Raw genomic sequence first — 18126 nt, 5'->3', positions numbered from 1 at the left:
AGTGATGGTTAGAGGACGTGTTCTGACCTGTCACAGTGAGACACAGCTCAGCTCCTTCACTGTGCTCCGTGTAAGTGGACATGCGTTCCAATACCTGTATTGGAAAATGTCGGTGTGCGGAGGGAACAGCGAGTGAATACCAAGTTTCTGGTGATGCTGAAGAAATCTGTGATGGAAACTTTTCCATTATTGATGGTGAAGAGTGCATGTGTCTCAGCTTGTGCTACAACACACCTTGTGTGATCGCTTCTTGTTATTTGTTTAGATCTATTTATAAAACCTATGGATAGACATACAGGCGATGCACACTGCTTGTGTTATATTATCATCTCCTGTGCTACAACAGACAATGACTTTCCTGCAGTCCTAAATGGCAAAGAGATAACTGTCAGAGCCAGGAGAAGGAAAGTGGAGACCCAGATTCAGCTGAGATAAAAACAGACCTCAACAAATACATCATTAAAACAGAATTTGTGCAACTTTCAGGTCCAACTTTCAGGCTGGATGGGGCTCGGAGCCCCCTGACCCAGTGGGAGGTGTCCCTGCTCATGGCTGGGAGTGGAACTGGATGGGCTTTAAGCTCCCTTTCCAACCCAAACTATACCACGATTCTACGATTCTAAAACAGAGCTGGGCCTATTTGTTTATAGAAAATTATAAAAACTATGGATAGAAACACAGAGGATGCACACAGCTCGTGTCACCATCTCTTATACTAAAGGAACAATGTCCTTCCTGCACTCCTGGGCAGGAAATAGCCAAGAGGAGGAATCTGCAGACCCAGATTTACCCAAGATGAAAACTAATCTCAGCAAATATATCATTAAAACACAATTTGTGCAACTTTCAGGCTGGATGGGGCTGGGAGGCCCCTGACCCATTGGGAGGTGTCCCTGCTCATGGCAGGGAGTGGAACTGGATGGGCTTTAAGCTCCCTTTGCAACCCAAACTATACCACAATTCTACGATTCTATTTATAGAAAATTATAAAAACTATGGATAGAAACACAGAGGATGCACGCAGCGTGTGTTACCACCTCTTATACTAAAGGAACAACTTTCTTCCTGCACTCCTGAGCAGGGAACAGCCAAGAGGAGGAATCTGCAGACCCAGATTTACCCAAGATGAAAACCAACCTCAGCAAATATATCATTAAAACAGAATTTGTGCACCTTTCAGGCTGGTTGGGGCTCGGAGCCCCCTGACCCAGTGGGAGGTGTCCCTGCTCATGGCACAAACAGCCAAGAGGAGGAATCTGCACACCCAGATTTAGGCTGAGACGAAAACCAACCTCAGCAAATATATCATTAAACACAATTTGTGCAACTTTCAGGCCCAGCTTTCAGGCTGGATGGGGCTCGGAGCCCCCTGACCCACGGTGGGGTGTCCCTCCCCACGGAACTGGAGGGGTTTGGAGGTGCTCCCCACAGCCGGGGAGCCGGGCAGGGGCGGATGGCCCCGCCAGGGCCGGGCCGGGGCTGCTGTATCGCGGCCATCTCAGGCGGTGCCGCCCCGGAAGCGATGGCGAAGCTGCTCCCCCGCCCCCCCCCCCAGTCCGCCATGTCGGGGCGGCTGCAGGCCTTGCGGGCGGCTCGGGAGGAGCTGGGAATGGGCCGAAAATGCCGTTTGCCGGCGGGCAGAGCCTTGCAGCTGGCAGGGGAGGTGCTGGCGGTTGCAGCAGGGTTGAAACCGGCTTTGCTTTGCGATTGCGGGGCGGCGGGCGTTGCGGAGTGGAGGCGGTACCTGGGCAGGCTGAGGGAGGCCGGGCTGCTGCGGGGCTCGCTGCATCTGCTGCGTTTGGGGGGTTCGGCCCTGGTGCTGCGCCCCGAGCTCGCCCAGAGGAGGGTGGGGGCCGTGCTGTGTGCCCACCCTGCGCCCTTCATCGATGTGTCTGCGGCGAGGAGGAGCCCGGCTCTCTGCGGGCAAGAGGAAGCTGAAGCCATCAGGGGCCACCTCGCTGTGCTGCTTGGCCACCTAAGGGCTACCTGCCCCATGTCCTCCATCCCTGCGTCCTCCAGCCCTGCATCCTCCATCCCTGCGTCCTCCAGCCCTGCGTCTTCCAGCCCTGCGTCCTCCATCCCTGCATCCTCCTTCACTGCATCCTCCAGCCCTGCTCCCTGCAGCCTCACATCATCCTGCTCCGTGCCTACCAACCCTACACCCTGCTGCCGCATGTCCACTTGCTCTGTGCCCTCCATCACCACATCCTCCACCCCCATGCCCTGTAACACTGCATCCTCCAACCCTATGCCCTCTAACGCCATGTCCTCCAACTCTGTGCCCTCTAACGCCATGTCCTCCAACTCTGTGCCCTCTAACGCCATGTCCTCCAACCCCATGCTCTCTCATGCCATGTCATCCAGCCCTACAGCCTCGCACTCCACGTCCTCCAACCCCGTGCTCTCTAATGCCACATCCTCCTGCCCCACATCGTCAGGCTCCGCAGCCTCCTGCCCCACATCCTTCAACTCCGCGTCCTCCAGCTCTGTATCTTCCAGCGAGGTCGTCCCCACGGGCTGGAACCTCTGCACCATTGTTGGGGTGCTGCTGGGCTACCCAGCAGCGTACACCTTCGCCACAGAGGAGGGTGGTGAGAACTGCCTGGCAATGACGCTGCTGAGGGTGTTCACGGTGCAGGCTGCCTGCCCCAGGATAAAGGACGGTCTTGTGGTCCAGATCTACTCTTTCAGCATCCCAGAGAGCCTCTGCACGGAGCTGAAGGAGCTGCTGGATGCCTGGTGTGAGGAGCTGAAGGAGGCTTTCCGCGTACAGAGCGACTTTGTGGATCTACGCATTTTGAGTGAGGTGGTGTCTCTTCCAGCAGTTGCCTTGTGAAAGACAAGATTTCTGGGCTGATTTCTCCCGTGGGTCAGGAACAGAGGGGAGAGATCTGGTTCCTGTGTGTTGCAGCTCGAGGTGCCTGAGGACTAAAAGCGGAATTGTGACAAACTTGGGCCCTGACCTCGTAGCCCGAGTGCAGATCAAGGATGTGAGCTTCCCAGACGAGCGATGCATGGATGTGCACACACAGCTGCCTTGCAGCCTTGAGACTGAGTGCCTGTAAGGTCATGGTGTATTTATTTGCAAGCAACTGAGTATTAATAAAAGTGTGAACACCACAGTATTCTGATTTTAAGTTTATTGTGGTCTCCATGTCCTATTGACTACTCATGCGATGTGTCGTGTACCACTTTGTAGTGGAGCCTGTGCTGGAATAAAGGGTTGCACAGTCCAGCTCCAAAAGAGTCTTCAGCTTCTGCATGTCGAGTTAACGAGCTAGCAGTGAAGGGGAGGTGGATGTGGCTGTGAGGATGCTTGGCCACCAGATGGGCTGGAAGAGCGTTGGGCCTAACTGGGGCAGGGCAGGTGGGCGGTGGGAAAGCAGCTCAGGGTGGGTAGTGCACGGGGGCAGTAAACCCCCTGAGCTGAGTTTCTTTGTCAGGTATCAGCAGGGATGGACCAGGGTCAAATACCTCCCATTGCCCCATGCCTGAAGGTGTTGAAGTTGGGTGAGGTTGGGTGAGGCTTTGAGTGATGTGATCCAGTAGGAGGTGTCCCTGCTCATGGCAAGGTGGGTTGGAACTGGGTTGGCTTTAAGGTCCCTTCCAACGGCCCATTCCATGATTCTGTGATCTAGGGTGGTGATAAATAAAGGAAGATAATTTAGTAGTCCTCTCAGCTGCCTGGCATGGAAACCAGGGAGACTGGATCCTAAGAGCAGAGGATGCCCCGTCCCTGCTGCTCTGTCTCTCTGGACCCTTTGAGCCCTGGCAGCGGCAGGTGAAGTGGCTTTGTCTCTCACCATTATATGTTCTGGGCAGCACAAACTTCAACTGAGGCAGAATAACAAAAGCAACCAAGGGAGAGGGCGATCTCCCTTGTGGGAGTTGGGAGTGAGACCGGCTCAAGATATGAACCAAACAGATAGTACAAAACAGTAGACGATGCGCTGCGGCGAGGGTGCCTTGCTACTGGTGAAGGAGAAGTCAGTTCCTGCGGTGAGATCAGTCAGCGAGAAGGTCTTTCATGGTTTGTAGCTTGCCAGGAGGGTGGCTATGGCTATTGCTATCACCGCCACCAGGAGAGGAATCCAGTGACTACGCTGCCTCTGCAAAGAGAATCGTAGAATCACAGAATGGTTTGGGTTGGAAGGGACCTTAAAGCCCATCCAGTTCCAACCCCCTGCCATCTCATCTCTAGCATTCATCTTCCCCACACTGCACCAAGAAACGGGGGAATTTTACCCGGACCCATCTGTAACTTCTGTCCAAAAGACACTGGGAGTTGGGGTGAGGAACGCTTCCCACCTTTGCCTTCTTGCTCTGGAAGCGGTTGAGCTCGTCGCGGCACTGGCGCAGCCTGGTCAGGCAGGAGCGGTACTCCTCGCTCAGGACCTCCAGCTCAGAGCGCAGCTCGGTGCACTGCAGGCACAGGAAGCGGCCCTCAGCAGGAGGGATCCCCTCGCTGTTGTACGCACCCCGAGCGGCAGGGCTCCCGCAGCAGCCGCAGCGCCTTGTCCGTGCCCGGGCACTGCAGTGATGGGGGACGTTCCCTTCTGCTGTCTGTGTGCCCAGATGCACCTACAGGGACAGAGCAGAGCTCGGTGTCGCTGGAAATGTGAGGACAGAGGCAACACCCAGTCTATTCCCATCCCCTGGCCTCCCTGGCTTTGCTGCCACCTCTCACATCCCATAGGAGAAAGAAGCAATTGTTATTTTTACGATCACAGAAGTGTGCAGGTCAGAAAGAAGACATTGAATGCAAGCTTATGGTGGGTTTTTCCTCTCATTTTGGAATATAGTCTGCCTTTCACTGACTGCAGGAGCAATCGCAGAGTACTTTAAACCTCCTGAACGTGGGACACACAGGACGAGCACCTTGGTTGTGGTGCACAACCCTAAAACCCAAGGAGCATCTTTGTTGGGAATGGCCGCGCTGCCGTCCGCGTGGGTCCTGGATGAGCTGCAGCTGCTGCAGAGGAGCTGCCCCCCAGCTGCTCCCTTTCACCTTGATTGTGCCCGAATAAAAGCCTTCCCCAGGTGGTGCTGGGTGATGCTGGTGGTGCCTTTGCTTGCGTGGGTCAGTCGGACAAGCTCTTCACCTGCCAGGCTCTAAGCTCTGCTACGGTAAGTTATAAATCCTTTTTTAAGAAATCCTTGCTCTCTGCTTACTGCTGTAAGAAATGCGGGGCTGCTGCTTGGCAGAAGGCATGGTTTGTTCTATCAGTCTTGCATCCTAAAATAGTCTCTGAGTTTGGAAAGAGCGTGTAAGAGATCAGAAAGCTTTGAACTGTTTTTTTTGCAGCTCAGTTGTGAGGGCATTCCTTTCGTTCCCAGACCCTTCTTGTTATTTGCAAGCCTGCTTTTTTCCTTCTCTCCTTCCTTTGTATTTAAGCTTTCAGTTCTTTAAGCGTGGCTTTGTTTTTTTCCGTGTGAGGTTGTCAAGACTCTCAGGTCTGTGAGGGCAGAGATAAGTTTTTGTGGAGACTGCAGAGCACCAGCCTCGCGTGTGGACGCTGCATCTGAGGTTTGACCGAGGCTGTTAGGGTAAAAATTCAGTTTAGAGCATTATTGCTGGAGATACCAAGAATAACCCGTAGCTCTATTTACTTCCAGGAGCTTTGTTGGGTTGGGTTGTGCTGCTGGAGCACTTCAGCCAGTGTCTTGTGTCCCAGCCATGGTTCTGGGACTTCCTCACCTCCTTCTCCTTTGCTGTAAGCTGGGATGTCTTGTTCTGCATCTCATCCTTTAGCCTTTCCTCGCCTGCCTTCTCCTCGGGTCGCTCTAATGGAGCGTTTTGGTTTTCCTTGGCAGGAGCGGGAGGTGGGATTTGCGTGGTGACAACCTGGTCTACAAAACAGTCAGACTTCTGGTGAGAAATGGCTCCAGGCTTTTATTATGTAATGGCAATTGTAAATGCAACTTGTAATAATTGTGTGTTTTGCTTGGTTAAAAAAAATGGCATAGCCCCTGAATTAGAATATGCAGTGATATATGTTTATTTTTTTCAAGTGTTTGCTGTTATAAATATGCTGATGTTTTAAATGTTAACTAGCAAAAATAGACTAATTCGTTTTGCACAGCTTTAAAATAATCCTTTATTCTAAACCAATGTGGATTTCTAGAGCCAGGTCTAAGGTTCTGTGTCCAGAGAGAGGAGCACTAGGTGGGGGTTACAGAGTCTGCTGACCTTTCCTTCGCTCCGTCCCCTCCTGGCTCTTCTGTTGGTTGCTCTGGTTCTGGATCAGGTCTGTAGGGATGAAAAGCCACTGCTACTGCCCACTGCACTAACGCGGGTCTCTGACTTCACACTCCTTTCTGTTACTCACTGTTCAAGTGGCTGATTGTTGCCTCTAGCTTTACCTTCTGGGTTTGTTCTTTTTGCAATTTATCTGAAACAATAATGAGAAGAAAATCAAGATTGATGTAAATCTCTGTGTATCTTTATGTGAGGACGGCAACTTTCCCTTTATCCAGGGGTGTGAAGCGGACTGGATGTTGTTGGGACTTGCTTCTCTGCAGGGATGTGATTTTTAACTGTTAAAGTTTCCTTGCCTCGATGTGAATGGATCTTTTTGGACACTATTAGCACGTTTGTGTGGTGATAATGTGTTTATGTGCTGCTAATATCTCCCAGCCTGCAGACACCTCAGAGAGTGATGGGTGCTGCCTGCCAGGCGCTTGCATTGCTGTCTTTGCGTCTGACAAAGGATGCCAAAGACCCTATCAAAGCTGAGGACTCCTGTGTTTTTTAGATCTCTCTTTCCATGCTTACTTTAGGAAAGTCACTTGACTCCTCTGAGGTCCTTAAGCCTGATCTGAGTGAACATGTCCTTGCTCCTGCTGGAGGCTTGGACTGGACGACCTGTAAAGGTCCCTCTCAACCTGAACCATTCTATGATCCTGCTGTCTAGTTGGAAATGACTTTGTGAGCCCTTTTGAAACCAGAGGCTTTCTCAGTAAGCTCAGATGTGTGACACATTCAGAGAGAATCGTAGAACAGTTTGGGTTGGAAGGGACTTTAAAGATCACCTAGTTCTGTCCCTCCTGCCATGGACACGGACATCCCACTACAGAGTGAGCCTTGTGTGTGTGCTTGGCTTAAGGACCAGAGGGTTGTAAGAGCATTTTCCAGGTATTCTCCCTTCAGCTGGAGGACAGACCCCCTCCATTCCCCTGCACACCATACCTTCAATGGTGCTGATGTGCTCAGCCTTCTGGTGGTTGTCCTCCTGCAAGGTGCTGGCTCTCCGGTGGAGCGTGGCGTGCTCGCTCTGCAAGCTGTGCAGGGCCTGCTGGAGCTGCTCCTTCTGTGTGGCTGCTCGCTGTGGGTGAGAAGAGCCCTGGCATCACCCCAGCCCCACCATCATCCTGCCACGGGCAGCCCATGAGCCAGCTTTCCAGCAACAAAAGGCAGCTAAGAACAAAACTGCATTGCATGGGCAACTGCTGTGCTTTGTCAAAGTGGGTTTATTAAATAGCGATCTCGACCTGGGGGCTTCCAGCTTGCAAGCTGGAAAACGCAGACTCCTGTGGGGAACTAAGGTACCTGCAGTTCGCTTTGCAAAACGTGGAAGCTGTTCTCGAGCTCTGTATGCGCCGTGGTCATCTTGGTCCATTCGGCTTTGAGAGTGGTATAGTGCTCTTTCCAGAAGGCGAGGTCCTCTCTTGTCGCTGCCAGGCTTCTCTAGGGAAGAGAGCCAAGACCCAAGGGTGGGCTGGGACCGGCGGACCATGCCAGGCTGTCCCAGACAACATCCCAGGGTCCTTGGCATCAGCCCGGCTGTGCATGGGGCCAGGGCAGCGCTGCCTCCTCCTGCACCAGGGCTGCGAGTCCTGCGTGGGTCTGATGCCATCTGATGGGCAGAGGGCTTGCTGTGCAGCCTGAATCCTGTGCTGCTGGGAGATCTAGAAGCCTGGTAGCGTTTGGAAGAAGTGATTTGGGTTTGTTTTTTTTTTTCTGAAATGCCAGTTACCCTGTGAGTAGGAACAAATTGCAGCTTCTTGGGAGAAAATCTGTTTTCTTATAGAAAAACAGGTCCAGGTAAAAGCATCTCTGGAGACCTCGTGCCCTGGATATCTAGGTGTGTGGCTTGTTGATCCCTGCATGCAGGGCAGGGGGTGGGAGGAAGGGGTGGTGGAGGGGGGGTTATGCTTCAGACTTCCAAGCAGCAGTGGATTCTCTCACCTGTTTTTAATAACCTCATGTGTGGATCAGAAAAGGAGCACAGGACTGAGCTGCTTTAGACATTGCTCAGTAGTTGAAAAAGGGTATTTTTGCAGCTTTGTTGCTCATGGGAAGCTGGTCGTCCCGTTTCCCTGAACTGTGGGGGCTCTTCATCACAATTGGACTGGATTAAAGCAAAGCAAGGTTTAAAACATGTTGCTTACCTGCGAATTTTGCAGCTGCTGTTCAGTTTGGAGTTTGTCCTCCAGCATCTTCTGAAGAGCCTCTTTTGCCTTCTGCTCGTAGGTCTGTTTCTGGTCCTCCATCTCGATCAGGATCTTCTTCACGCACTCCTTTGAGTAACTCTTTAAAGGAATTAGAGTGCTTGGAGGGTCTTATCTGACACATTCCTAATCTGGCTAAACCTGAATATGAGCAAATCCAGAGTGTCTAAATGCTGCTGCTAATGTGGTGTGAAACATTGCTTCAGCAAAGAGAACAAATCCTTTTCAGGTCCATATCTAATCAGATTGCTGTGGAATCTGAGACCCCACCTAATTACATGGTTCACTATTTGGTTTTCAAGCCCCCCCTTCACCCACGTTTGTTCCTCGGTGAATCAGACATTACCTGTGTGCAAGCCTGTAGCTGATTTTCAAGTGCCCTTAGTTTACACTTCAGTTTGTCTTCATTCAGCTGACCCTGGGGAGAAAACAATTGGACTAATGTGTGAAATCCTGAACTATACTGTATACCTGTGATGTTTTGTTGACTTCTGTTCTGATTCGCTTTCTCCTTTCACCTACAATATTGTGGATAAATTTGGTTGAAGTCTCTTGAACACTTCAAGACAAAATAAGCCTTCACACTCTTAGGATAAATGGATTATGGGACAAGTAAAACTTTGATGTATTGAAAAGCTCTCCTGAGGCAGTTCCACTGGTTACCGTGCGCAAGTGCTTGAAGCAAGAGGAGAAGTTAAGAGCAAAGGGATTTCAGGTTCTGCTGGATGGGTCTGGCAGAGGCATAGCTGCTGCCTGTCCCTGTGGACAACCCTGTTCCCTGGCTGCCGGTTCCTCCCTGCACCGCTCCTTGCCTTAAGCTGGTGCTGAGGTCTCGTGTTGCTGATTCCCTTAGGAAATAGGTTGGGTCTGCCTTGCAACACCCAGCAGCTGGGCAGGGGGACAGAGCGCAATGGCAATGATTCATTTTCATTATTATAATCTCCTCTTGGTGTTAGTCAGGCTGCTTGGGTTTTGTGAAACTAAACTGCATGCATATTCAGCTAAAATTTCTAGCAAAGAGCTTGCGTGGGCTGGTTTTCCACCACTGATAGCAAGAACGCTGGTATCCTCTCTGCTTGCTGCTGCTTGAAGTCAAGCCTCTGAGAAGCAGCTTCTTGATGTTATATGAATAGTTGTCAGACCCAAACAAAACCAGGTTGTCTGGTGCCTCAGCATTCTTTAAATTTACACAGAAATATGATTGTAGTCCCCAAAACCAAATCTTGGAATCATACAGTGTTCCAAGTTGGAAGGGAGACCCAAAAGCATCTTCAAGTCCAACTCCTATCCCTCTTGGTACAAGAACTAAAGGCTCTCTCCTCCTGGAAAGTAGGTGGAATTTTGAAAAAGCATTTTTATATGGGAAGTATTCTGCCTGATTTTCCCCTGCATTTTTTCTGCTCTCTGCAGAGGTTCCTCTTGGGGGGTGGTGGGGTTACAGCAGTTGAGCACAGAGGTAAATGACTGTGCAAAGTACAAAGCAGCAGGGCACGCGGTCCTTCCTACGCTTCGGAGCAGAAATGTGCTGGCAAACTCCTTTCATAGAGCCACAGCTTATAAATTGGCAAAAGAACATAAAGATTTCCCTAAATGGAATAAGTTGTCTGTTGGGGCTCTTAGCAGTGAGAGGTGAGGGGGATGTGCAGAGATGTGGGAGAGCAGAAGAAATCATGCTTCTGTCCAGAGAAGCTGTGTGAGCAAATCTTGTGTTGAAGCTTATCTACATAAGAGGAACTGTTTTAAATAAAACCCAAACCAGCCCCCCCAAACCAACCAAACAACCCCCCTAGCTACAACTAAACAGCACAACAGCAAAAACCCCACAACCCTATAGGCTGCATCCTGGGATGAGTGTGGGTTTTCCGTTCAGCAGAGGCTCTGTTTGAACACCAGGTGGGGATCCCTGCGCTGTGCCTTGCTGGAGAGCCAAAGACCCTTCCTGGAAGCCAGGCAGAGGAGAGCATTAGGGATAAGATGCTCCCAAAACATCCACTCTTGCAAATACTGGATTGCAATTCTCTGTAGCCCACTGCTTCAGAGCTTACCTTGCTTGGGCAGCTCTAAAACCTCTCCTAAACTCCTCTGCATTTCTCTGCTGCTGTCATTTAAGTGCTATATAAGTATTTTAAACTAGATTTGGTTGTCCTGTGATGGGTGAATTCTCTAATATCCCTTCCCTTAGTAATTTTAAGTAGCTGGTTTAAAACAATAATAATAAATGCTGTTTCTGGAAGGCTTCTGTTTTGCCCAAACATTGATGCTTGTGCTAGGAAGTAGCAAGTCCACGCAGTAGCAATAATGCATTGGAAATGGTGAAGGGCTTAAAGTCTGCTTCCAGAAGTCCGGCTCAAGTTCAGCGGTGAGGAAGGGAAGAATAATATATTAAAGTAGCAATTTTTTTCTTGAAGATCGAGAACAGTTAAGCTCTAACTAAAATCAAGTAACGTACTTTGCTTCCTTTATCTAACAGCTTTTTTTAATCGGCTAAGCCAGTTCTACAAGAGATGGGGGTTTAAGGTACAGACCTGTGGTGAGAAGGGCTCTGAATCTAAAAGTAAAATCTTGAGAGAGGAGAAGGAATCAAATGCTTTATCCCTTCAGTTTAACTACGTCCTATCTTCCTGTGGAATATTTGCTTGATCCATCAAACTCACAAACACGAGCAGCATCTCCAAAATGACTCTGTGGCCATTTCAAGAGTCACTGACAGATCATTTGAGTACGCAGTCATGTTTCTTTGAAGCCCAAGAGATGGGGAAGGATTAAAAAGCCTTCACAACAAGCATTAGGCATCTCTCCTGATAATGGGCAACCCACCATCAGTTTGTGCAGCACAGCATTAAGTGCAGGACCTGTCTGTACCTCCTGGAGAAGCCCACTACCCCCAGCCTCCCTCTCTCCATGCAGCTCCCCAGGGATCCCCTCCACGCAGGCAGCATAAGCCTGGTTTATCCAGTTTATTTTTAGTCTGATGGAAAGCTGAATTGGGGAGACAGCAGCGAAGTCTCTTCTCTGTTGCAGAGAGAGCAAGAAGCAAAGTGCACCCACCTGTTTCTAACCTAAGGCTTCCTGGCTGCTTCCTGCCAAGTGTGTCAGGGTGTTTTTTCCTGCTCATATTTAAAGCAGCAAGTGACGGCGGAAGTTTCTAACCACAGAGCATCTAACACAAGGGGTTTTATACCCAATCTCTCCTTTTTCTGCCCCAAAAGAATTTTCAAACCACTTTTTTTTTAATGGCACAGTAAGCTGTGAATTAGTATTTAAGTATCCCTGTATAAACCACTTAATATGTTGCATAAAATGCATCGCCTTGCTAAGAAACAACGAAAATTCCTCCTGATAGCAAAAAAGGTGGGCCCTGGTTCACTACTGTCCAGAGGATGTTGTATGAGCTGTGAGAAAGTAATTTGATGTTGTAGAGTAATGGGATGGTTTGGGTTGGAAGGGACCTCAAAGCTCATCCAATTCCACGCTGTCTTTTCCCTTCTCCAATGTGGTGTTTAAGAGCATTTGGATGAACCTAAAGTTTTTATTTCCAGCTTAAAAAAATTTCATTAAAAATATTTAAGACTTGTTTTGACTAGGAAAGAAAACTTGATGAAATATGTTTGTTTGGGCTTATTCTGATTCCCCCCCCAAGTTATACACTTCTTTGATTTTATTTAAGAAAAAGTGGGAAAGGCAAGTATTAAAAAACCCCTAAAACCTTATAGAAGGAAAGGGTTTTGCACTTCCTGTCGATCTTAAAGTGAAGTAGGTTTTGTAGCAATCTTTTGGGGCACAAAAGGGAAAAATTTGAAGCCAAGTTGCCTCCTAAGTTCAGAGTTGGTGTTCAGCCCTCCCTAAAAAGAGAGGGACAGAGGCAGGACAAGTGGCTGCATGCAGGTGAACGGCTCTGCACAGCATCTTGTCTGGTGGGTGACAGCTCTGGGGCATCTCCAAGCCTGTACAGCGTGGGAGCCTGGCAGAACCAGAGCTTGGCTCCTGGAAAAGGAGCGAGTTCCATGGGGTGTTCCTGCTTCTGCACACAAACCTGCTCTCACTGTGGTAAAACCTCCCCCAGCCCCAGCAGGAATTGCCTCACGCGGCTTTCGGGTACCTGCCAGGTTTTTTCCGATGCCTCCAGCAGCGTGGAGAAAAGCTCCTGCAAAATCAGCATCTTCTGCTTGAGGAGCAGCTCGCGGTGCAGAGCCTCCTGAGGGGAAGGGGAGAGAGGGGGTCAGCGGGACCAGCCTGGTCCCAGCTTGGGGCTCCTGCACTCGCTGGGGTTCAGGCAGTGCCCTGGGTGCAGTGGCTCATCCGTAGGCTTTCCTGGCTGAGTTAAAATCAGGTATAGAACACCTTTTTGTTTAATAATCATCATCAATTCAGAAGTGGGGATGTCCTGCATCCCAGGAGGACACGGACAGTGATGGATACCCACCTTCAGGTAGTTGGAGAGCTGCACCATTTCCTGAAAGGGAAAGGGCAAATGCTTAAAACCCATAATTTTGATTCTGTGTGTAAATATTTTATGAACTGGCTACAAAATCCAAAGCTTGAGTGTGAGCAGAGGAGAGGAGTGGAGCTCCTGGCGTTCCTTTGTGGGCCTTTTCCAGGGAAGGGAAAATCTTGTGTCCCACTGGAGTTCTGACCCCTTTGCCATGCGGTGTATGGATCAGGGCAGCTGCTGAATGGGACCAGGAGATACCCATGGTTCAGAAGTGCCTTTCTCTCCTACAGTAGCAGCATCATGATTTTTGAAGCTATGGAAATTTAGCAATGGTCAATGTCCTGGTCAGACATTATAGAAACTCATTCCTCTTGCTAGTTGTTGTTTTGCTTACCTTATTGAAAACTGCTATTCCACAGCTAAAATGAAAAAAAAACCCTGTTAGATGAGGGCGATGTGGGGTCTGCAGCAGCCCAGGGCTCTGGATGCCAGCAGCTCCCCAGCAGAGTGAGAGTGTTTGTACAGCAAAAGCTTGGGCTGGGATGAAGCACATCTGGGCTCGGGGATCCAAGGCTGCTGCCCTGTGTGTGCCCAAATCCGCAGCCCAGGGAGGGAGGGCAGGGTTGGCTTACTCTGTCTGCTGGCTCGAGTCTTTCAGTCCTGTGCTTGGCTGTGTAAGGGTCTGGGTTCCTGCGAAAGCAAAGCAAAAAGATGGGACCGATCTGATCATCGGGGTCTACAGCTTCCTCGCAAGGAGAGGTGGAGGAGCGAGCCCTGATCTCTTCTCTCTGGACCAGAGGGAATGGTGGGAAGATGGGCCAGGGGAGAGTTAGGTGGGACTTTAGGAGAAGGTTCTTCCCCCAGAGGGTGATGGAGCACTGGAGCAGCTCCCAGGGAAGCAGTCACAGTGCTGGACCTGACAGTGTTCCAGAGGCATTTGGCCAATGCCCTCAGACACATGGGGTGGATGTTGGGATGTCCTGTGCAGGGATAGGAGCTGGACGTGATCTTTTTGGGTCCCTTCTAACTCTGAGTATTCTGTGATTCTGTAGGAGACCCAAGCATCCCTCACCTACCTTGAGTGTTCACGGAGACACCTCGCCTGGGGGTAGCTTCTGCTGAAATGCCGAGGGGAACGCTGAGGTGGAGCAGGGAGTGTGCAGGGGAGAGCATGGGGCAGCTCCAGGGCTTCTGCAATGAGAGGGCAACTCAATACATGTCTCCCTAAAATGGGCTGTGAGGAGTGGAGGGGAAGGGGCTGTGGTGAGGCTTTGTACTTGCAGCAGGGGGCATCGAGGAGATGCCAAGAAACCACAGCAAATCCCCAATGAGCTGGTGCAGAGGTGAGGTGAGGGAAAACCTGCCGGCTTCTTGAGAGGGATGGAGGAACAGGGACACCAGAACAGAACAAAGAACCCCAAACTGCCTTGAGATATTTTTGGAAGGGGACTTTTGGTGGCAGGGGGCTGGGTTCTGGCTGAGGTCTCTACTGGTGTTTGGAGCAGAAGTACGTGTCCTGCGCTGGCTTTCCCTGGGCTGGGGGAGCAGGGTGCTTGCCCCATGGCCCCTCTGCTCTCTGCAGCCTCCTGCCCCTCGTTATTGCCACAAAAGCAAACTGGGAAGGCACTGTGCATGGGCTGTGTATCTGCTTGTTCCAGATTCCTGCTGTCCAGTGGGTAATTAAAGCTGGTGAAGCAGAAGGCAATGGGAGGCAGGTAATTGCTCTGCATCTTCTGGTGTTGCAAAGGGATCTTGAGGCGTGCCCGTGTGTGTAAGGCATCTCATGTTCGATTGTCACTGCTCACAGAGGTTTGAAGCCCCTTGGGTGAACTCAGTCTATGAGGGAAACTGTTCATTTTGCACAGCGTATAAGTTTAGAAGGAAATGTGTTTGGCTCTCAGATTGGGGTGGTTTGCATCTTGCTGTAGGAGTGATTGAAGGCAGTGACTCCTCTGGGCTGCTGTTGGCTGTGCAGCACAGGGGAGGTCATGAGTACCTGGGAGTCTCCTAATTCCTGCACCCTTCCTGCTAACAGTGATGGAGAGAAGCTGGGCGTTTAAGGGTGAAAACAATTTAAGTGCAAAACTGGAACCTGGAAGACAGGATGTGGGGTTGTACTTGGAGGAATGGTCAAAAATCAGCCTGGTTCAGGGTTTGGAAAAGGAGAGGAGCTCACCAGGAGGGAGGCGACAGCATTTACCTGTGCCCACCTCCACAGTTCATAAGGAAATGCACTTTTTTGTTGGTGCGTTCTCACTTATCTGTACTTTGATTTGGACCTGGTGCTGTTGTGATAAGCAGATAGGCTGGGCTTGCCTCAGTGGGTGCCACCTGGAGCACTGAGCTGTGTTATGAGGGCAGGCGTTACCTGGAGCAAGGTGGGTGACCTCAGATCCAACCATGAGGAGAGGTCTGGGGGGATGCGTGCTTCAAGCTCCTGTCCCAGAGGTGTCCTTCCAGCATCGCTTGCCAGGTTTCTCCTCCTCAGGAACTCCCTTTGCCGGGGGCTCGGTGGTGGCTGTCCTGTTCCCTTCCGGACACGGCGGCAGGTTGTCCTGTTGTTTCGCCACCGCAGGTTCTCCCGCTTCTCGTGCCGCCGCTCACACTTCTCATCGTAGCTCTCATTCACCCGCCTGTGCCGTGCCCGTGCCTTCTCGGGCTGGCTGATCATGTTGGGTGCAGCGCTGCTGCTCCTCTGTGACCGTCCTGTTCGCTCGGGGGGTCCTTTATGCTGATTGAACCAAGGGAAAAGACTCCATGTGAGTGAAAACCATCTGTGTGCTGGCCAGGCTGAGCCTTGGTTCCCCCATTGCAAATACAAATGTGGTGGCTGACTGTTATGTGTGGGATTAATTCAATATCAAGCTGTGCTCAAGAACTGTGGGCACAGGCTCTTGAGGGCACTGGTTTGCCTCAGGCACGAATTCCACCTGTTTCTGGGGACTTTGTGGCCAAAACCAGGCAGTGGCTTGGCTGAGGGAGGAGCTCCCCCATCTTAGCACCATTGCATCGTCTACGTGTGTACGCTGGGCATAGATCTGCAGCCCCTTCCTCCCTTTTCCTCACCTCTGCAAACCACCGGTGCAATGGTTTTTACTGGACTTTAGTCGTATCGAGCATGTTTAGGACTTTGCCTCTGCATCAGTTAAAGAGAAAGCTGAGCAACAGCTGCCCACAACAGCTCCTTTTCCCTTCTCCCCTTGAGTGAAGGCTGCGTCCCCCCCTCCTGTCCCCTCACTGCATCAGTGGCAAAGAGCCTCATCATCCCTGTGTGTATCCCGTGCTGTGGGACTTCTCTCGTGTTCCGTAAGTCATGGTTATGTAGCAAGGAGGGCAAGAAAGGATTTTAGACTTTGACAATTCAGGCTAAATGTTCTTCAGTGTCACACAAACCCACCAAAACTTCATTGGTCTCATTCTGTCTCAAGCAATTAAGAGTTGTTGAATCTACTGACAAAAAACAATGGGAACGAGTAAACCCTATTTACATATGTGATGCTTTTGTGCTTTTATTCTGCAGTAAAATCTGCTCCCTAATTCCTGTTCTTGTCCTTGTGCTAGCTCTGGGGTACTCAAAGCTCATCGCTGGTGCTTCCTTTGGAAGGAGCGCAGTTGGCTCTCGCTCTGGGCAGGGAAGGTGCCTGCAACCCTGCAGCCAGGAAACTGCTCCCAGTGCTGAGCCCAAATGGAATGTGGGCTTGGAGAGCCCTGAAGTAGGGCTTGTGTGCTTTTATTCATTTGTATTTGAATATTCTCTTCTTCAAAGCTTTGTGCAACCTGATCCAATGGGAGGTGTCCTTGCCCATGGCAGGGAAACTGGATGGGCTTTAAGGTCCCTTCCAACCCAAACCATTCCATGATTTTGAGTAACTTCTGAAGTGTCTCTAATTTTAGCTTAAATTTACTGAAGGTTCCCAACAGTATTTCGCTATTTGGTGTTTCTTACTGTGAGACACAGCTGGAGGAGTCTTGAGGAAATAAAAGGCTGAGCAGGTTATTCCCATGCGGCTTTCTCATCCGTACCATAGCAATCCCTCTGTGCTCACCCAGGGCCTTCTCCTGTGCTGCACACAGGCTTTCCTTGGCCTCTCAGGCAAGAACAACTCTTGCTGAGAGCTTCACACATAGAAATGCAGGCTGGACATGAACTGAGACAAAGCGTTCACCTCCAGCCAGACTGCTCCGATCTTTTCAGGGCACTTTAAAAGCATTTTTCAACTAGTTTTTCTTCATTTTTAGAAATGGCCCAGTTGCCTGTTCAATCTGGACCTCGGATGTTGTGCTGGGTCCCTACTCAACCAACTCTTCCCAAGAGGAATAGCTCAGCCCCAATCCCACCTCCACTGCCCAGTGCACCCCAAAACCAGCTCTCGTGGTAGCCTCAATTAACCAAAAATGTGCTTTAAAGCTTAAAAAAAAGACACAGTCCATTACTCACCCCAAGCTGAGCCAACTGTTGAGGCCTTCTTGACAAGCTAATACTCTATTTCCTCCTCCTGTTACCCCAAATTACCCTCTCTAATTAGCAAACACGTCCCTTCTCTTTGCTTTCCAAGCTGTTACGCTTCTCGCTTCAAGGAAAACAACCGGAAAAAAAGTGCTTCATGCTGGTTCATGTTACACCCTCCTGGTGTCGATTGTGGAGGCTGAAAGTGGGGTGAAAAAGGAAAGAAGATGCATGCCAGTGCCTTTAGCACCCTCCATCCCTCTCTGACTGCGGGTGCTGCGGGTACTTACCTGGCCCGTGGGTGCCGTCCTACCCCTCGATCGCCACGGAGGAGCAGGATGAGCCGGTGGTTATCGGGCACAAACACGCTCCAACTGCCATCTTCGTGCCAAGCACCTCATTTTGCTGCTCTCACTCTTTTACTCGCTCTGTGAAACAGGAAACGTTGCAGCCGAGCCCCGGTTCCTGTCTCTGCACGCAGCCCGATCGCAGGGGCCCGGCTCGAAGCGGGGATCTGGGTTATCTTGGAACCCCAAAGTTCTCCAGCTTTGCTAAGCAGAGCAAGCGTTATCTTTTGGGCCATCTCCCGTTATCAGTCTCTGACATGTGGAGGTTGAGTGCTGGGTCACAGCTGCTTGTGGCACCCGGTGACCGAGTCTCTCCAAGCTGCTTTGGGGTAGGGAAATCCAGACTTAGGGAAGTACAGGCATGCTATTATTGTAAGGCTCCTTGCGGACTGGGAAGGGGAAAAAATGTGTATGGGCAGCTGAGGAGAGGTCACCAGTGGCAGAAATTC

At 50.6% G+C, this 18126-nt stretch overlaps 2 protein-coding genes across 10 annotated transcripts; one reads left to right on the top strand and one right to left on the bottom strand.

The window, feature by feature from the left end:
• Window positions 1–1555: 1555 nt before the first annotated feature.
• C24H1orf74 (chromosome 24 C1orf74 homolog) lies at window positions 1556–3110 on the top strand. 2 transcript variants are annotated; one of them, XM_054087524.1, is made up of 2 exons: window positions 1556–2806; window positions 2912–3110. In XM_054087524.1, exons 1-2 carry the CDS (start codon window positions 1562–1564, stop codon window positions 2930–2932), a joined length of 1266 nt encoding a protein of 421 aa, XP_053943499.1. In that variant the 5' UTR covers window positions 1556–1561; the 3' UTR covers window positions 2933–3110. The 2 variants fall into 2 exon arrangements, with proteins under 2 accessions (XP_053943499.1, XP_053943498.1); XM_054087523.1 differs by having other exon boundaries at window positions 1556–3109.
• A 53-nt stretch (window positions 3111–3163) lies between these two features.
• On the bottom strand, window positions 3164–18114 carry TRAF3IP3 (TRAF3 interacting protein 3). 8 transcript variants are annotated; one of them, XM_054087512.1, is made up of 17 exons: window positions 17621–18112; window positions 17322–17529; window positions 15252–15614; window positions 13960–14074; window positions 13516–13573; window positions 13278–13302; window positions 12875–12904; window positions 12551–12646; window positions 8798–8869; window positions 8392–8532; window positions 7550–7687; window positions 7190–7325; window positions 6330–6392; window positions 6191–6250; window positions 5699–5850; window positions 4309–4581; window positions 3164–4098 (listed from the first exon to the last, which is right to left on the bottom strand). In XM_054087512.1, the coding sequence occupies exons 3-17, from the start codon at window positions 15552–15554 to the stop codon at window positions 4006–4008; spliced, it is 1755 nt and encodes a 584-aa protein (XP_053943487.1). In that variant the 5' UTR covers window positions 15555–15614; window positions 17322–17529; window positions 17621–18112; the 3' UTR covers window positions 3164–4005. The 8 variants fall into 8 exon arrangements, with proteins under 8 accessions (XP_053943487.1, XP_053943486.1, XP_053943489.1 ...); XM_054087511.1 differs by lacking the exon at window positions 17322–17529; XM_054087514.1 differs by lacking the exon at window positions 17322–17529 and having other exon boundaries at window positions 3164–4109; window positions 17621–18111.
• Window positions 18115–18126: the final 12 nt, after the last annotated feature.

This window comes from Cuculus canorus, chromosome 24 (genome assembly GCF_017976375.1).
Source record: "Cuculus canorus isolate bCucCan1 chromosome 24, bCucCan1.pri, whole genome shotgun sequence".
In the NCBI taxonomy this organism is placed as follows: Eukaryota; Metazoa; Chordata; class Aves; order Cuculiformes; family Cuculidae; genus Cuculus; species Cuculus canorus.
Note: the sequence above shows the minus strand (reverse complement) of the source record. Positions and strands in the feature narration are given on the sequence as shown.

Bases quoted from the DNA above. Each gene is read 5' to 3' on its own strand.
- TRAF3IP3 (XM_054087512.1), bottom strand. From the start codon at position 15,554: ATGATCAGCCAGCCCGAGAAGGCACGGGCACGGCACAGGCGGGTGAAT. The intron at 13,574-13,959 runs GTAGGTGAGGGA...TTGCTTTCGCAG, and splicing joins TGTCTCCGTGAACACTCAAG to GAACCCAGACCCTTACACAG. The intron at 13,303-13,515 runs GTAAGCCAACCC...TTTTCATTTTAG, and splicing joins GACTCGAGCCAGCAGACAGA to CTGTGGAATAGCAGTTTTCA.
- C24H1orf74 (XM_054087523.1), top strand. From the start codon at position 1,562: ATGTCGGGGCGGCTGCAGGCCTTGCGGGCGGCTCGGGAGGAGCTGGGA.